The following is a 14,992-nucleotide window of genomic DNA, read 5'->3' on the forward strand; positions in this document are numbered from 1 at the left end:
AACGACGTGACGCTGGACGGGAAAATGCGAACGACGCCGGACTGAGACTATCAAACACACTTGTGCTGTGCCTTGCGTCGCATTGCGCCGGGTGTATGATAGGGCCCTTAATCTCTCATCCTCTGTACTCAGACACTGTTTTAACTAACACGTCAAAGCACTGGCATATTTGATAGCTGTGTGTCCTTAAGTGGTCTGCTGATGATTAAAGGAGCCCACTTGGGAAATGTGTTGATAATCTGTGTGTATGTTACAGTATATGTGTGTGTTACAGTAGGTGTCATAGAAAGACAGCACCACGTAGAAAATCCCAGAAAGAGAGAGAGAGAGAAAAGTACACACGAGGTGTTGACATGTGTCCATGTATTGCTCAGGTCATATTGCTTGGCTCATCTGCATAATAGCCACATGTGAATAATCCAACATAAACACTTCTTTGTCTGGAAAATTCATACACCTGTTCAACAATGGCAATCAAAGTGCCGTCCCAAATCTGTGAAGTTCTTGCGACCATACATGCAACCGCTCTCCTCACCCTGGTGTGACTCTCTCAGATGTGACCAGACATGCAGTGATTGAAATTCAATTCAATTCAGCCATTGCAGCTTATCACACGCTACGTTTACAAGCCCAGTATGTCAGAAAAGGGTAATAAGGGACTCGAATAAACCACCTCCCCCTGAAGAGGCGTTTGCGTCTGAACATGCAGTATGTCATTTTCTTAAACTTCTGAATGTTCATTTATACAAGGAAAGTGCAGATCGGAGACAGAACTGAGAGGTTTTGATTGGTCGCTGAACCCTATCATAACATTTTATTTTAACAGCATATGTGCTTCTAAAACAATGATGTTGAAAAAAAAACACAGTAATTAAGTGGAGAAAGTAATAATAATAATAATAATAATAATAATAATAATAAAATTCAGGGCACATGCTATTAAAAATTAATTGAATAATTACTCTTTATTGTAGTACTGGTTGTGCTAAAAATCTGTTTTATGGCTGAGAAAACCTGCAATTATAATGATGTAAAATTGAAAAATGTATACAATTTTACTGCAAATGAAAATATTAACTGCAACAAATATTGCATCCCCCCACCCCCACAAAATAAAATCTTTCGCACCCACTTTATATTAAGTGGCCTTAACTACTATGTACTTACATTTTAATTAATAATTTAGTACAATGTACTTATTGTGTACATACACGTTTTTACATTGTACTTATATTTAAAAAAACAACAAGTAATTTCATCTGTATTTAATTTCTGTAATTACATTTATAATTACACTGTTGACCCATACTTTACACCTTAACCCACTCTTAAACTTACCCATACCTCCAACCCTCTCCCTAACCTTACCCCTATCCCACCTCAATAGCAGCAAAAGTGTTTTACAATACAATATGAACACAATAAGTACATTGTACTTATTTTTTATGTAAGTGCATAGTAGTTAAGGCCACTTAATAAAAAATTGGGACCAATCTTTCAAAATAGTTTTTTTTTATGTTTTATTTTCATTTTTTATAAAAGGTATCTCCAGTCAGAGCAGTGCATGCTTATGCTTTTAAATAAAACAGATTTAAGATTTATTTCTTTTGTAGACGACCACAGTTTATGAAAAATTTGACGCTTGCATGTCTCTCAGAAAAAAAAGGTACCTTAAAGGTACATATTAGTACCTGAAATGTACATAAAAGGTACAAAAGTACATTATATATTTTGAAAAGGTACTGCCCCAATGACAGCTTTTGTACTTTTTTTTTTCTGAGAGTGAACGATGGATTGTTTTCTGTGCTCATTGTCAGCTATCAGCTCTTGTTCTTTTTATCTTCTGGATTCTGGATTCTCTTTCTCTATCCATCTCCTCCTAACTTTGTGAATGTGTTTTTCTTCTTCTCTCACCTTTCTCTGCCCCCCCCCTGTATTTCTCCTGATGGATGTCAGCTGAGCTATCTAAAGTGATGTGTGAGATAAAACGAATGGCCAAGCAATCGTCTCAACAGGCCTCTTGAGAATTAAAAGCAATCTTTTACCATCTCCCAAACAGATCCCTGTTTTATCCCTTACATCTGGTAATTAATTACTACAACAAGGAGACTTCATTAAATAAAAGTGTGGGCTATTGATTTGCCAACATCTTAGGAGGAGACACAGCAAAACTGATAGAAATGTACAGCTTTTCAAAATAAACCTGTAAATCAAAAACAGGTTTGCCGTTTGAAATTCTCTATTTCGGTCAAAGCATTTTTTGCTGGTTTTTACAAGTTGACTAAACTATTGATAGAGCTCAATTTCAACTTAACTTATCGCTGTTTCTGTTGCTGTAATCCAGTCAGGGAGTGGCTAAACTCTCAAAAATATTTTGATTATCATGAAAAAGAAAAGAAAGATGTTTCTGAACATCTGGCCCTGCATATTCTGGTCTGCTTTTGTGCCTTGTGCCAAAAAGACAAAGCCACTTTTTCCCTTTTATTTAGGATTATTTACTTTTCATAAACCTGAGAGGATTAATGATCCCTTACTCCTTCTAATTTGGCTTTCTGCAATGTTATCTACTCTCATAATCTCTCACAAAATGACTTCTCATTATGATAGTCTCTTCATAATTGCCTTGGGAAATGTCGTCTTTTGTTCATAATGGAATACCAGCATATTGCTTACAGTATGGAGATACTGTGCAGTACACACTGATAACAGCCAATAATTATTTTTTAAGCACTATTTGAAACAATGAAGTAGTATGCAATGATAAAGGATGTACAGTAGTGTGCTACTGGAAATAAATGCAGGTTTGTTGCATTTCCAGTTTTGTATAATAACCCCTCTGCAGTAAAAAATAAATAAATAATAATAATTGTTAATTGAAATAACTTTATTATTATTTATAATTTATTTTAATTGAAGTTTAAAATAACTAAAACTGAAATAAAAATAATAAAAATTGCTAAAATATATAAGCTACTAATAAAAAGTACCTCAATCATACTAAAATACCGCTGGCATACTGAGCACAGTATACATACTGTTAAAATAATAAGTAGTATGCTATTCAAAAGTAGCTTTGTGTTTATCTTAGAAAAGTAACCTCTTTATTCCAAAAGGACGTGGGGCCTTTTACATGCATTTAGGACAAAAATGTGACTGAGAATAAAAGAAGATACCGTCAGAGCTTACAGTGTACATTATTCCATGCATTGTGGGTGAGAAGTTTAAGCAGGAAGATAATGAGTCAGGTAGTAGTGCTTCTTATTATAAATAAGCTGGAAATCACCTTTGTTCTAATGGGCTTTTCTCCTCTGATGAGCTACTGTGCAATAAAAATTTAAATGAGGCTCAATCTTTTCCCAAAGCACACACACACACAAGCACATACACACACGCACACAAAGGCCACACGCATCCATATTTCAGCTTCTCTCCGTCTTATCGCTCTAACTAGCCACAAGTTTCAAAACGTTTTCTGAAAACAGAGGTCGTTTAGAGAGTACAGTAATGATATTGTTCTTAATTCAGCATTACAGAAGATCAAGAGCCATATGCGGTAGATAAAGAGGGCTTAATGAAGTTGTGGGCTGCAGGACATTACTGGATTTAATGCATATTATAGGGTCTTGCTCTCTTTAGATGGGTCAGATGAGTTTCTTTCTGTGTACCAGTGCATACAGAATAGTTTTTACGTATATATATATGAGTGTTTTTCAGAATCTTTTTATCTATGTTCATGTTTATCTGTGGCTGTAAGCATTAGTGACTGTCCACTTTTATATAGCCTTTGTTCCAGTAACATTTTTTCCATTTATTTTCTCTGTAATAATATCAATATAATCAATATTTCTCTGCTCCAACAGGAATCAGATCATGACAGCATTTCGTTGACATGAAAAACCTAACAAAAAGACAAAAGGTATTTTGAGATTTAAGATTGTGTGAAGGTCTAAGCTAGACATTGCATGAAACAATGTGAAGGAAAAACTCATTTCTGAGACAACAGGACATTGTGTGGACATTATGATTTATGTTGACTCTTTCTGTATGTTACTTTGCTTCACCAGTAAGTGACTGATGTTTTATCTGAATGACTCACCTAACTCATTCAGTACACTGATTCATTCAGGACCAACACAAGGGACTATCAAGTTACTCAGTTGTTTCATTCAAAAACACTAATTCATTCACAACCATTACAAGTAATTGTCTTTATAATGAGAGATTCAATAAGTAATTTACTTAACAGATTCTTTCAAATGACTAAATGAGCCAAACCAATGATTTAAACTGCGATCACAATTTAAATTGTTTGGTTTTGAATTTTCCCTTGCAAAATCTTGTCATTTTAATAGTAATCCGTGTGTGTGGGGAATTTCATGGGAGGGAGAAAGTTTTCCCCATGCAGATTTCGCAACGGGTTCAACTGATTTGTTGCATTGACCAATAGAAAACGGTTTGATTTGAAAATGGCTTAGTTATTCAGACTATTTGTTTTACAATGCGGATTGATTTATTCAATGTTGGGAGGGTAATTTGCCATGCTTGGGAGTGGGCAGTTGTTACTGAGCTGCTTTTATCATTTCCATGGTAACAAGAACTTCTCTGATTGGTTGATTGGTCTCTTATAAGGATTGTGGGTGGTTTTTTTAAAAAAAAAGGTATTATTATAATTGCTTGGAGCTCATAGTAGGTCTGTCTTGAATGTTATATGCATTATTGCGAAATTAATTCCTCTATGGGGAACCCAACTGGTGCACTCTATTTCAGTCTGTGGGAGCTTTTACAGATTGTGTTATCATGTCTGATGATTACAGTGAAACACCAGTGGCCTGTTACTTAAACCTAAAAACCTGTCCCACACACCAGCTTTTAGATTGAATGCTCACACCCAATCTGTATTATGTCACTTTTTTTTCTGCATTTATGTTTTTGTGTTTTTGCCTTTATTTGGAAAGGATGGTATATAGACAGGAAGTTAAGTGGGAGAGGTGGAGGGGATTGGTCGATGAGCCGGGGCTCATACTCGGGACACAAGAAGTGCAAAGGCGCCATATGTCAGCATGCCAACACGTCACCTTTAACACCAAAACGAACCATCCAATCCACAGACACAGAGAGCACTCATGAGTTTGCTGTTATAGGTTATTTATAGCAGAGGCAATAGTCATGATTTTGTAGAACCGTAACATAAAATATGTCCTTACAGTTTAGACTGGCATTTGGAGTAATGGTTTAAACGAGAGAAATACAGTCGCGGTCAATGAAACTGAAGATTAAAAATACAAAACAAGAGCTGATTGAAATTGTGCTCGGAGAGGCCAGCGGGCTTTTAATGTCACTACTACACCTATCTTTTGTCTAAACATGAGGAGAGTGCTGTCTAAAGGTGTGTAGAAACTGTTTTTCCTCCCTCTCTCTCATCCTCTCACACACACAACCCACACAAGCCTGGTTACTATCCAGCTATTCAAGAGTGAGCCAATCGGGTGACAGCAGCCAGTGTGTGCTGGGAGAGTGGTATAGGATCACATGCAGACCATCTCTGCATGTAAAACTACACACACACACACACACACACACACACAAACACACACATTACTCCACACATTACCTCATAATACAGCCAAAAAAAAAGACATACATACATACATACATACATACATACATATATATATATAATTTGTTGTCTTTTTGTAATCTTTTTCATTATATATAATACAATGTTATTTAATAATATAAAATATAATACAAGATAATATAACATCCTTTTATAATATAATGTGTTTTTAAATATGATCCCTTATGCATTTAGATTAGAGAGTTTAAATATAAAAGTATTATGTCTAAAAGGGAAGTTCTTTGTGATTTGATTTGATATTGAGTTGTATGCAAATCAGCATATAAATGATTGTCAGTATGAATGTTCCTCGAGACCAAGAAGCGTTTAGGATTTTTTTGGAGGTGCTTTACTGTCCTGATGTAGATATAACTTGATAGGACTCTTATGATCTGGACAAAAACTTTCAATGTGAAAAGTATAATTTCTTCAAGGCTGGCTGTCATCAAATTTAACTGCCATTTCAACTGGATTTTCCAAGCACTCCGATCACCTCCTTTGCCTTTTCCTTCTGCGTGCATGAGCTATAATTAAATGATTTACTACAGGCATCCATTAGGATGATGTAGATTATTTTATGTACAGAAGATCAAATGAAGCATCTCATTAATGTTTGGTGGCAATAATGCATACAATGATGCAAAATTCATGATCGAGTCACATGTACAGAGGAACATTGCATGCAACACATCATTCAATTACAAACTCATTTATTATTTATTATGTGGAATATAATTATAGTTATTGACGTTCCCTCTTTGCAGTGTGTTTTTGCAGAAGGCTCGTGTTAGAAACATGATTTGAATGATGTGAATGTACTTTTTCATGAGCAATCAGTAATTTAAAGCTGCAGTTGGTAACTTTTGTAAAAAGTATTTGTTAAACCTGTCATTATGTCCTGACAGTAGAATATGAGACAGATAATCTGCCAGTTTTTGACATTTGCAGAAATGCATCGCTCCCGGTAAGAAACAACCAATCAGAGCTGCGGTCCGTAACTTTGTTTGTGTTCAAAATGTAGAAAAATGTATATAATAAGCGAGTACACCATGAATCCATTTTCCAAACTGTGTTTTTAGCTTGTCCTGAATCACTAGGGTGCACCTATAATAAGTGTTTATATTCGGACTATTTTAGATTGCTTCGGGGGTACCGCGGCGGAGTAACCCAGTACCTTTGTGATTCTTCATAGACATAAACAGAGAGAAGTAGTTCCGGCTACGATGTTCTTCCGCAAGACGCAAGCAGTTCTGTTTATTAACTGCTAAAGCGTCAAAAGTTCCCTACTGCAGCTTTAAAGAGGGCATGTTTTGGAATACAGTTTGTTTTGCTCTTGGGGAAAAAAAAACCTGTACTTTTAAGACACGTTTTAACACTGAAAACAGTAATAGGTGTCTAGAAATGGAGGCCAGAGGTTATAAAATGATATATAAATCAGTAAATTTAGTTAATGTCACTGTTTTTACACATTCTGTGTTTCAGTGACAATGGACATGACTATGGAGTACTTTTAAGTGTCAAATATACCTAATAGTACATAAATAGTGCTGTTTTAAAAAAAAAAAAAAATATGTATGTTTCCTAAATTTGAACTCTTATTATTCTTTTCATTCCAACAGAATTAATAATACTGTCATTTCTCAGATTATATGTTCCTATAAATTTCATACAATGATATATTCTAATACAATTTCTCATCAATATTGAAAAAAATAAATGCTGATCTAATACAATAGGATTTTTGTTTATGCTGAAAAATACTAAGTTATGACAGTCGTTTTATAAAAAAAAAATATATATATATGATTGGAATATGATAATACTATACCATTTCAGAATGCCTCAGTAGGGATAATTAACATTATACATGTAATTTATGGAAAAAATGAAGCTACAAGTGTGGAATGTGGCCCATCTTGTGCTATCTCTTTCAAATAATGAGTTATACTGTGATTTTAAAGTTACAGTCACTTGGTTTAGATCCTGCTGTGGGAGGCATGTCGATATCCCCAGACATTCCTCCAAACGCTAACCTCTCTGATGGCTAAGTTAACCCGACAGCCTGGCCGGTAACACAGTCGGTGTTGCCTGGTGTCTGCTCAGACTCAGTGTCCCAATTAGCACTCCCCCGCCAGGGTATTATATCGCCATCTTCACTTCGCCCGCCTAAACCCTGAATTACTGAGCAGCAGGGCCACCGCCTCCCTCTGGGACCCCCATCCTTGCACGGAGAAAAGAAAGCACCAGGAATCCTTGCTCATTTTTCATCTGCATTGATTTTTGGGGGGGAGGAGAAAGTAGTGCAAAGGTAAACAGGGAGGTCATTGATTCAAAGTCACACAAAGACGCTCGAACACAAAGAGGAAGATGGACAGTGGGAGCAAAATCTACCTAGGCTAAGAAGGTACGTAAAAAAAATGGATGTGTACGGTACAGGAAAGTAAAACAAAACACTTTCCATGGCTTTTGATTTTCTGTTTGTTTCTGTTATGATTTTCTGGTTGTGGCAATTGTCTGAACCAAGCCCAAGGGAATGAGACAGATGGAAAATAATGATGCAGTCTTGATATAATTTACAGAAAGGAGGAGGTGGTATATCTCTTTCAGTTTAGAAACCCCTTGCTGAGGAAATATCACATCAAAATAACACAAGCTCATTTTAAGAGAATAAACCACGGCACAATTGACTGTTTGACAATATTAAGCGCGATCTGCGTTCAGTAGTCATGGTTGATGTGTGCAGGTTTTTAGGCAACTGGAATTTCAAGAGACAATTTTAAGTTATGTCGGAATGATCATATTTAAAAAATGAGCGCAGAATGTTGCAGTATTTTAAATTGTTGACACTAGCGACATAGAAATTGGAATGTTTAATTGTAAATAGTCATTACATAAGTCATTATACTGTAAACAACCAAGTTTAAAACAAGGAAGATCTTTCTTTGTGTAAAATACTTTTATTAATCAAGGATGCAATCAACTGATCAAAAGAGAGAGAAAATATTAACATTGTTGCAAAAGAAAAGAATCCTGAAAAAATATTGACAATAAATAGAAAAGCTTTTTGAGCATCAAATCAGAAATATTAGAATTTCTGAAGGATCATGTGACACTGAAGACTGGAGTAATGATGCTGTAAATTCACAGAAATAAAATACATTTTAAAATATAATACATTTTCAACAATTTTTTTTATTAATTAAATGCAGCCTGGTGAGTATCTTATCGATACCAATTTACATTACGTTTCCCAGCATCATCTGTGGCAATAAGATAATCAAATACACTCTCAGTGTGCATTATTTGCTTTTCTTTTTGTTGCATTAGTGATAAAACATCTAGCATTTTAAAACTGTTAACTGATTTGGAACATTCTGATTTTGAAATAGCTTTCATATGATCTTTTAAAATGCTAACTAGTTTTGTAACCGATCTCAAGTGTTTATGTACTGCAATAAGTTCTCATTCTCTGTTTTAAAAAATAAAATAATAATAATAAAGAACTTGAGGCTAGAATTTTAAATCAGAGCCACAAGGGGCAATATCAACTTCCAATCGCATCAAACTGCAGTGAAATGCCACAAGAGTTTGACCTCTTCTTTATCTTTCAAAAGATGTGAGATAGATATTATGTTTCTTTTTAAGTGCATTTGAATGCTTAGAATTTCAAAAATACATTTTTGGAGAGCAGTTATGTCATGTATGTCACTTATTTTTTGAGGCAAATAATGTGCATGATGTAAAAATGTTTCTGAGATAAAACAGACACAGCTAAGGCTTCATGACGCTCATCACAGAGCAACTTCAATTTGTCAGAAATGTCACGTTCAACAGAGCCAGAGGTTTCGGAACATTTCAAATCATGACTAGCATTGATTCCCGGTAAGTCCCTCCAGAGCCGAGGGGTCTGCAGTATCACAGAGCAGCTCAAAGGTAGATTGAGCCCCACAGCACTTGAGGAGTTATGCTTGCGTAACTGCAAACATCCTTATTACCCCACCACCACCACCACCCAAGACATCCAATGTGATGTCAAGCTCAGACGAATATGCAAAGAGATTTGCACATGCCCATTACAGGCCGTCTGCTGATGGCTGTGCACACTTTCAAAGTGAAGTGAATGCATCATTTTTGTTAGCAAAAAATTTGAGAAATATGACTTCCTATAAAGAGTTGGCCTTGAACTAAAAAAGCCTAATGTTTTTACCAGCGATGCAGTTTGACCTGGAATGTGAGTTGAACTCATTCGAAAATGTTTTTTGGCATTTAAACATCCATTTAGCACAAACATGATGTGCAGTGAAAAACTACAGCGAGCCATCTGTCCTGATTAGCTGAACAGATCTCGTTTGATAAAGGTCAAGTGTAAAATGTTTTGCCTAGTGACTCTCGGATTGTAACAGTAATGGGACGTGCAAGTCTAAATATTCATATGCTTGCTGTTTAATTTACTTTTTTTTATTTTATATTATTCTGACTGGCTGTTTGGTTTATTGCTGCAGTCATGTTGTGTAAATGGTTTTAGGTGTCATGATTTTTTCAAACATACTAAAGTTTGAAACTCTGACTTGTCTGAAATCCTCTTAATTTTCCCACATGTCTGTTGTGATGTCATGTAAAACCACCAAACCTACAGTGAATTCAACAAAAATGGCTATTGACAATGAACAGTTTTTGGATTGCACACTTCAGCTTATTCTGGCCAAAAACGGACAACTTCAGACTGTCTGTATGAAATGATATTCTGGACAATATTCAAAAGGAATTGCAAATTGTATGTGCAATTGCATTTTCAATTTGTGGACTGTTCTTGGTTTTCCACCAGTAGGGGGTGTGGCATACTTTCCGACTATGTCAATAAACCCCACCCTCAAGACTGACTGACAGCTGACTGTTTTAGGCACTGGAAATGCAAGTGCAAAGGGGATTGAGATTCCCCTTGAATATTGTGAAGGTTGGAGCAGGATGTGGAGAAACTGAAATAGCAATTGGTGATTTTTCTATTGCTATTCCAAAATGACAGAATCATAACTTTTAATACATTGGAAATGCAATTGCAAATGGACTTGGCAGACATCTTTCATGCCTGGAAAAGAAAATGGAAACGCAAATGTGTGATTTGCAATTGCAATTGGATGGTGTCTCAATGTATGCATCCACAAATTGAAAAGGTAAATACAATAAAGTTGCAATTCCTTTTGAATATTGTCTGTAACATCATTCCATATATCTTGTCAGCATGTAGAGCAATCAACCCTTTTTTGTGTGCTAACCTAGAATTCAGAATAGGTTTTTTTTGTGCACACCAAGGCTGCTTTTATTTGATCAAAATACAGGAAAAAAAATATTATAAAATATTATTATAATTTAAAAGAACATTTTTCTATTTTAATGTTTAAGAAAAATTTAATTATTTACTCCAGAATTCAGTGTCACGTGATTCTTCAGAAATAATGCTAGAAAGGTATCATTGTTATTTATAGGACTGTTTGATAAATAGAAAATCTATTTTAAAATCTAAAATCTTTTGTAAAGGAATATAATTTATTTGAGACTTTTTTGTTAAAACTAATGAAAAAATTTATGTAGTATATAAAATTTTGTCTCTGAAATATCTAGTTCATTTGTTACTAATTGCCTCCACAAATAAATAAATAAACTGGCAAACAAATTTAATGATAAGATTTTCTTCACAATCACTCATAATTTCAGCATGTTAGGACATGATTTAGGTTCCTAGCAAAAATGATAATAGCATCCCTGTCCTTTAGAAGCTGTGTTGCAGAGATTGGAGCTTACGATTTTCACAAGTGTTTTCCAGTTTTGCATGCAGTATCAGACAGTCAGACAAACAGCAAAGACTAGTTAGTTAATGACCTCTACTCATACTTCAGTTTGATATGCCATTTTATTATTACAAGTGTAGCAGGTGCTTTCTTTGTTCTTCTGTATTTTGCAAGAGGTGAATTTATGTAGTGACTAAGTATTTTGCTGTTATAACCAACAAAGTTGCCATAGAAACGATTAATTTTGTCATCTCGTAATTACGGTAATACTGACACAGCATATATTTACTGTCATTCTTCATACTTTTCTTAATTAAGAACAGTTAAACATTTAGAGAACCTTTGCACTAAATCATTTTCTTGCCCACTGATCAAATGGTAATTTTGACCTGATCCAGTGTGTAGTTCAAAATCAAATCTGAAAATAGTTCTGGAGGAGTAATGAAAAGTTTTGTATACTTACAACCATACCATTTAGTGACACCCAGCAATCAGGAGGGAAGTCTTGCAGGAGAGGCACCAGAAACTGCAGGCATCCGTCCCAGTGACACAGCAACAACATCATGCCAATCAGGTTAAAGATTCTTACCACTGCACTCGCCAGGTCATATGTCATATGAAAAATCTGAAGGAGGAACACAAGGAGAAAAAGGGCAGAGGTTTCATTAATGAATATTTAAAGGACAGGAGCATGTCTCCCCAACTGTTTATTTGTATTTTATTATTATTATTATTATCCCAACCCAAATGGCCATGTGATTTAATTAACAGTCATTTCAGAGTTCAGAGAAAGTAAATAAAAAAATTTTAATTCCCTCAAATGTATAATATGCACTGATGAATCTTGCACAAGAAAAACAGTAACATTTATTAAGAAAGTAAATTGGCTACATTTCAATTTAATTTCATCTATAACAACTTAACTTAATGTGAAGACTGAAAAGCAACTAGATACGCCTCATAGACTGTTTCCTACTCTGATCTCCCTTGTTCTTAATAACCAGTGTTATGTTGTATTAGAATTGCTATGTAGACAAAACTGAGAATGTTATGCCTTTTCACCTCTTTGTAGATTTATATAGCTAATAATGCATTGAGTATAAAGTGAACATCACGGGAGCAATGCATTTCGCAGAAAAATGAGCCACTGCCCTGGAGGATTCAAAACAATTACGCTCGACCCCAAAGACAACATGAGAAGAGAAGGTGTGCTATCCATCTCATCTCCGCCTACTAAAAGGTCTGATACTTAATAGCTATGCATCAATAAAACTGCAATGAAAAGGGCTGTTCTACGGTTCAAAGCAGTTCTCAACTGGTTTTGCCTTAGGTTTCAGAATTTACAATAGACAGTGAGTGGAAACTCACTGTGATGCCACATTGCCACATCATATAAAAGTCACTAAAATGTCTTTACAAAACAGTCTTGAAGTTGTTTGTCCTGCTGAAAAGGCAAATCTTTTAAACTAGCTAAGATGGCCTTAGTTTGTCTGTTGGCTAGAAGGGTTTTGAGCTTGGCCAGGCTGGGAGAACATCTTAAGTCAGCTAAAACCAGCAAACCATCTTAGGCCTGTTTAACCATCAAATGCAATGGCCCAACAATAAACGAAATAATTAACTTGGCATAGGCTAAATGGGAAGCTTGACAATACGTAACATCTGAAGTGTGATTTACCATATTCGTACAAGCATTGGGCCAAAATATTCAAAATGTTACCATATTACCAAGTGACATATGATTTTGCACGAAAGTAGACTCTAAAAAAAAAAAAAAGATGCTTAGCTTTGGTAGTTAAAAAAAATGATTATTACATTTCCATGGAAACTTTTCATTTGTGCAAAAGGTTCGTCATAGTTTAAAATTTTTTTTGATTATTAAATAATAAATTTTTTCAAGAAGTGTTCACTGAAAGGTTCTTTGGGGAACCCAAAATGGTTCTTCTATGGAATTCACTCTTGAAAATAAAGGTTCTTTTTTAGTATTGATGGTTCCATGAAGAACTATAAACATTCATGCAACCTTACACAAAAGGTTCTTAATGGTGGAAAATGGTTCTTTAGATTTTTTTAATATTCTTTACACTAAGAAAATAATAGTTCTTTTAAGAACTTTTCACTAAAAGGTTCTTTGGGAACCAAAAATGGTTCTTCAATGGCATTACTGAAATAAACCCATTTTGGAACCTTTATTTTTAAGCATGCACCTTTGGCATCAAATAAGATATTCTTCTCCCTTTTAAAATACATATTGTGCTATCCTAAATATGCACAATTTTATGGTAAGTTGTTTTTCATAATTTGCATTTGGCATTGTCAGAGCAGACCTGTTACTTGTTTTGGTCACGACCCACCCCGTTGAGAAACACTGTGTTAAGAGGTTTCATTGAGAATGCCGCCCACAGGCTCTTACGTGAAACATTAGGTAGTCTTACGACTGCATGAGTCCTCGTCTGTCTTACCGAGTGCCTGGGATATTTGCATATGTTTTAAGCAGAAGGTAGTTTTGGTTATGATTCACAATAGCCAATACTGTCAGGAGCAAAGAAATGAGAGAGGAAAGAAGAGAGGGAGATACAAAACAGGGGCACATAGACTGACAATGATATGAGATTACATATAAACACGACAGATGATTAGTCCATATGCAACTACATTATGCGCTGGCACAACAGAGACTCCAGAGGGGTGAAAGGCTTTGAATTCCCTAAAAAAATCAATTCAGGCTTGGCAAGACGGAAGCGGGTGGCAATTTTAAATGGAGTGAAATAATGCAGAGAAATGGATAGGGGGTTAGAGGAAGTGTGTGTGTGCGAAAGAGATACACATTTTGTATTTTTGTTCTGCTGTTTATTCAGTGTAGTCAAATGAAGAGACTATAGTTGTTATATATTTTTACATTTAGACTTATACACAACTTCTCAGACTATTTACAACAACATAATTGCATTTTACTCTCACAGTGTGGACTCAGTGCTTGGTGAAACAGAATTTTCAATGGGTAAAAATGTATAGCAGGACATGATTTTATCCATTGGGACTTGAATGAATTGTAAAAGTGGTCTCCACTGTATATGACAGGTATGCACTGATGAACACAAAAGACTATCTTAAGTCAACCCAGGCTCATGCATGTGGCGACATTTTTTGCAAAATGATGTGAAATGTCCAATGAGTGATGCTTTGGTTAGTTTTTTCTGAAACATATGAATACGAATCAGGTGACATTGTATTGCTTTGGTTGTTGTAAGTATCGCGGCAGCTCAGAAATTAAATGTGTATGCTATATTCCATTTGAAAATAACATACCAACTACCCTAAACCTTATAGCATTAAAGAAGGAAATGTGAGCTAAAAATACATTTGCTTAAGGAACCCTGCAATTTTAGCTCATCTCTAGAAGTCTTTTTATTAGGACGTGTGATTTCCTCACTTTGTATTGCTAGTGTAATGAAGAGCTACCAGGTGAGCTACAGAATGAGTTTACTACACCAGAAAAAGAAGATTTAGAGCTGGTTAGAGCTGGAAAACATAAAACAAATGTATTTAGTTTACAAATAATGCAACTAATGCAAAAAGTGTTTTGAGAGAA

The 14,992-nt window shown here is 35.2% G+C and overlaps 1 protein-coding gene across 1 annotated transcript in view; it reads right to left on the reverse strand.

The window, feature by feature from the left end:
* Positions 1 to 14,992, reverse strand: part of LOC113063697 (potassium/sodium hyperpolarization-activated cyclic nucleotide-gated channel 1-like) — a 50,290-nt gene that overhangs the window by 27,949 nt on the left and 7,349 nt on the right. The window contains exon 3 of the mRNA XM_026234029.1: positions 11,867 to 12,028. Coding sequence (XP_026089814.1) covers positions 11,867 to 12,028 — 162 coding nt within the window. The remainder of the gene's footprint in view (positions 1 to 11,866; positions 12,029 to 14,992) is intronic.

This window comes from Carassius auratus, chromosome 46, assembly GCF_003368295.1.
Source record: "Carassius auratus strain Wakin chromosome 46, ASM336829v1, whole genome shotgun sequence".
NCBI lineage: Eukaryota > Metazoa > Chordata > Actinopteri > Cypriniformes > Cyprinidae > Carassius > Carassius auratus.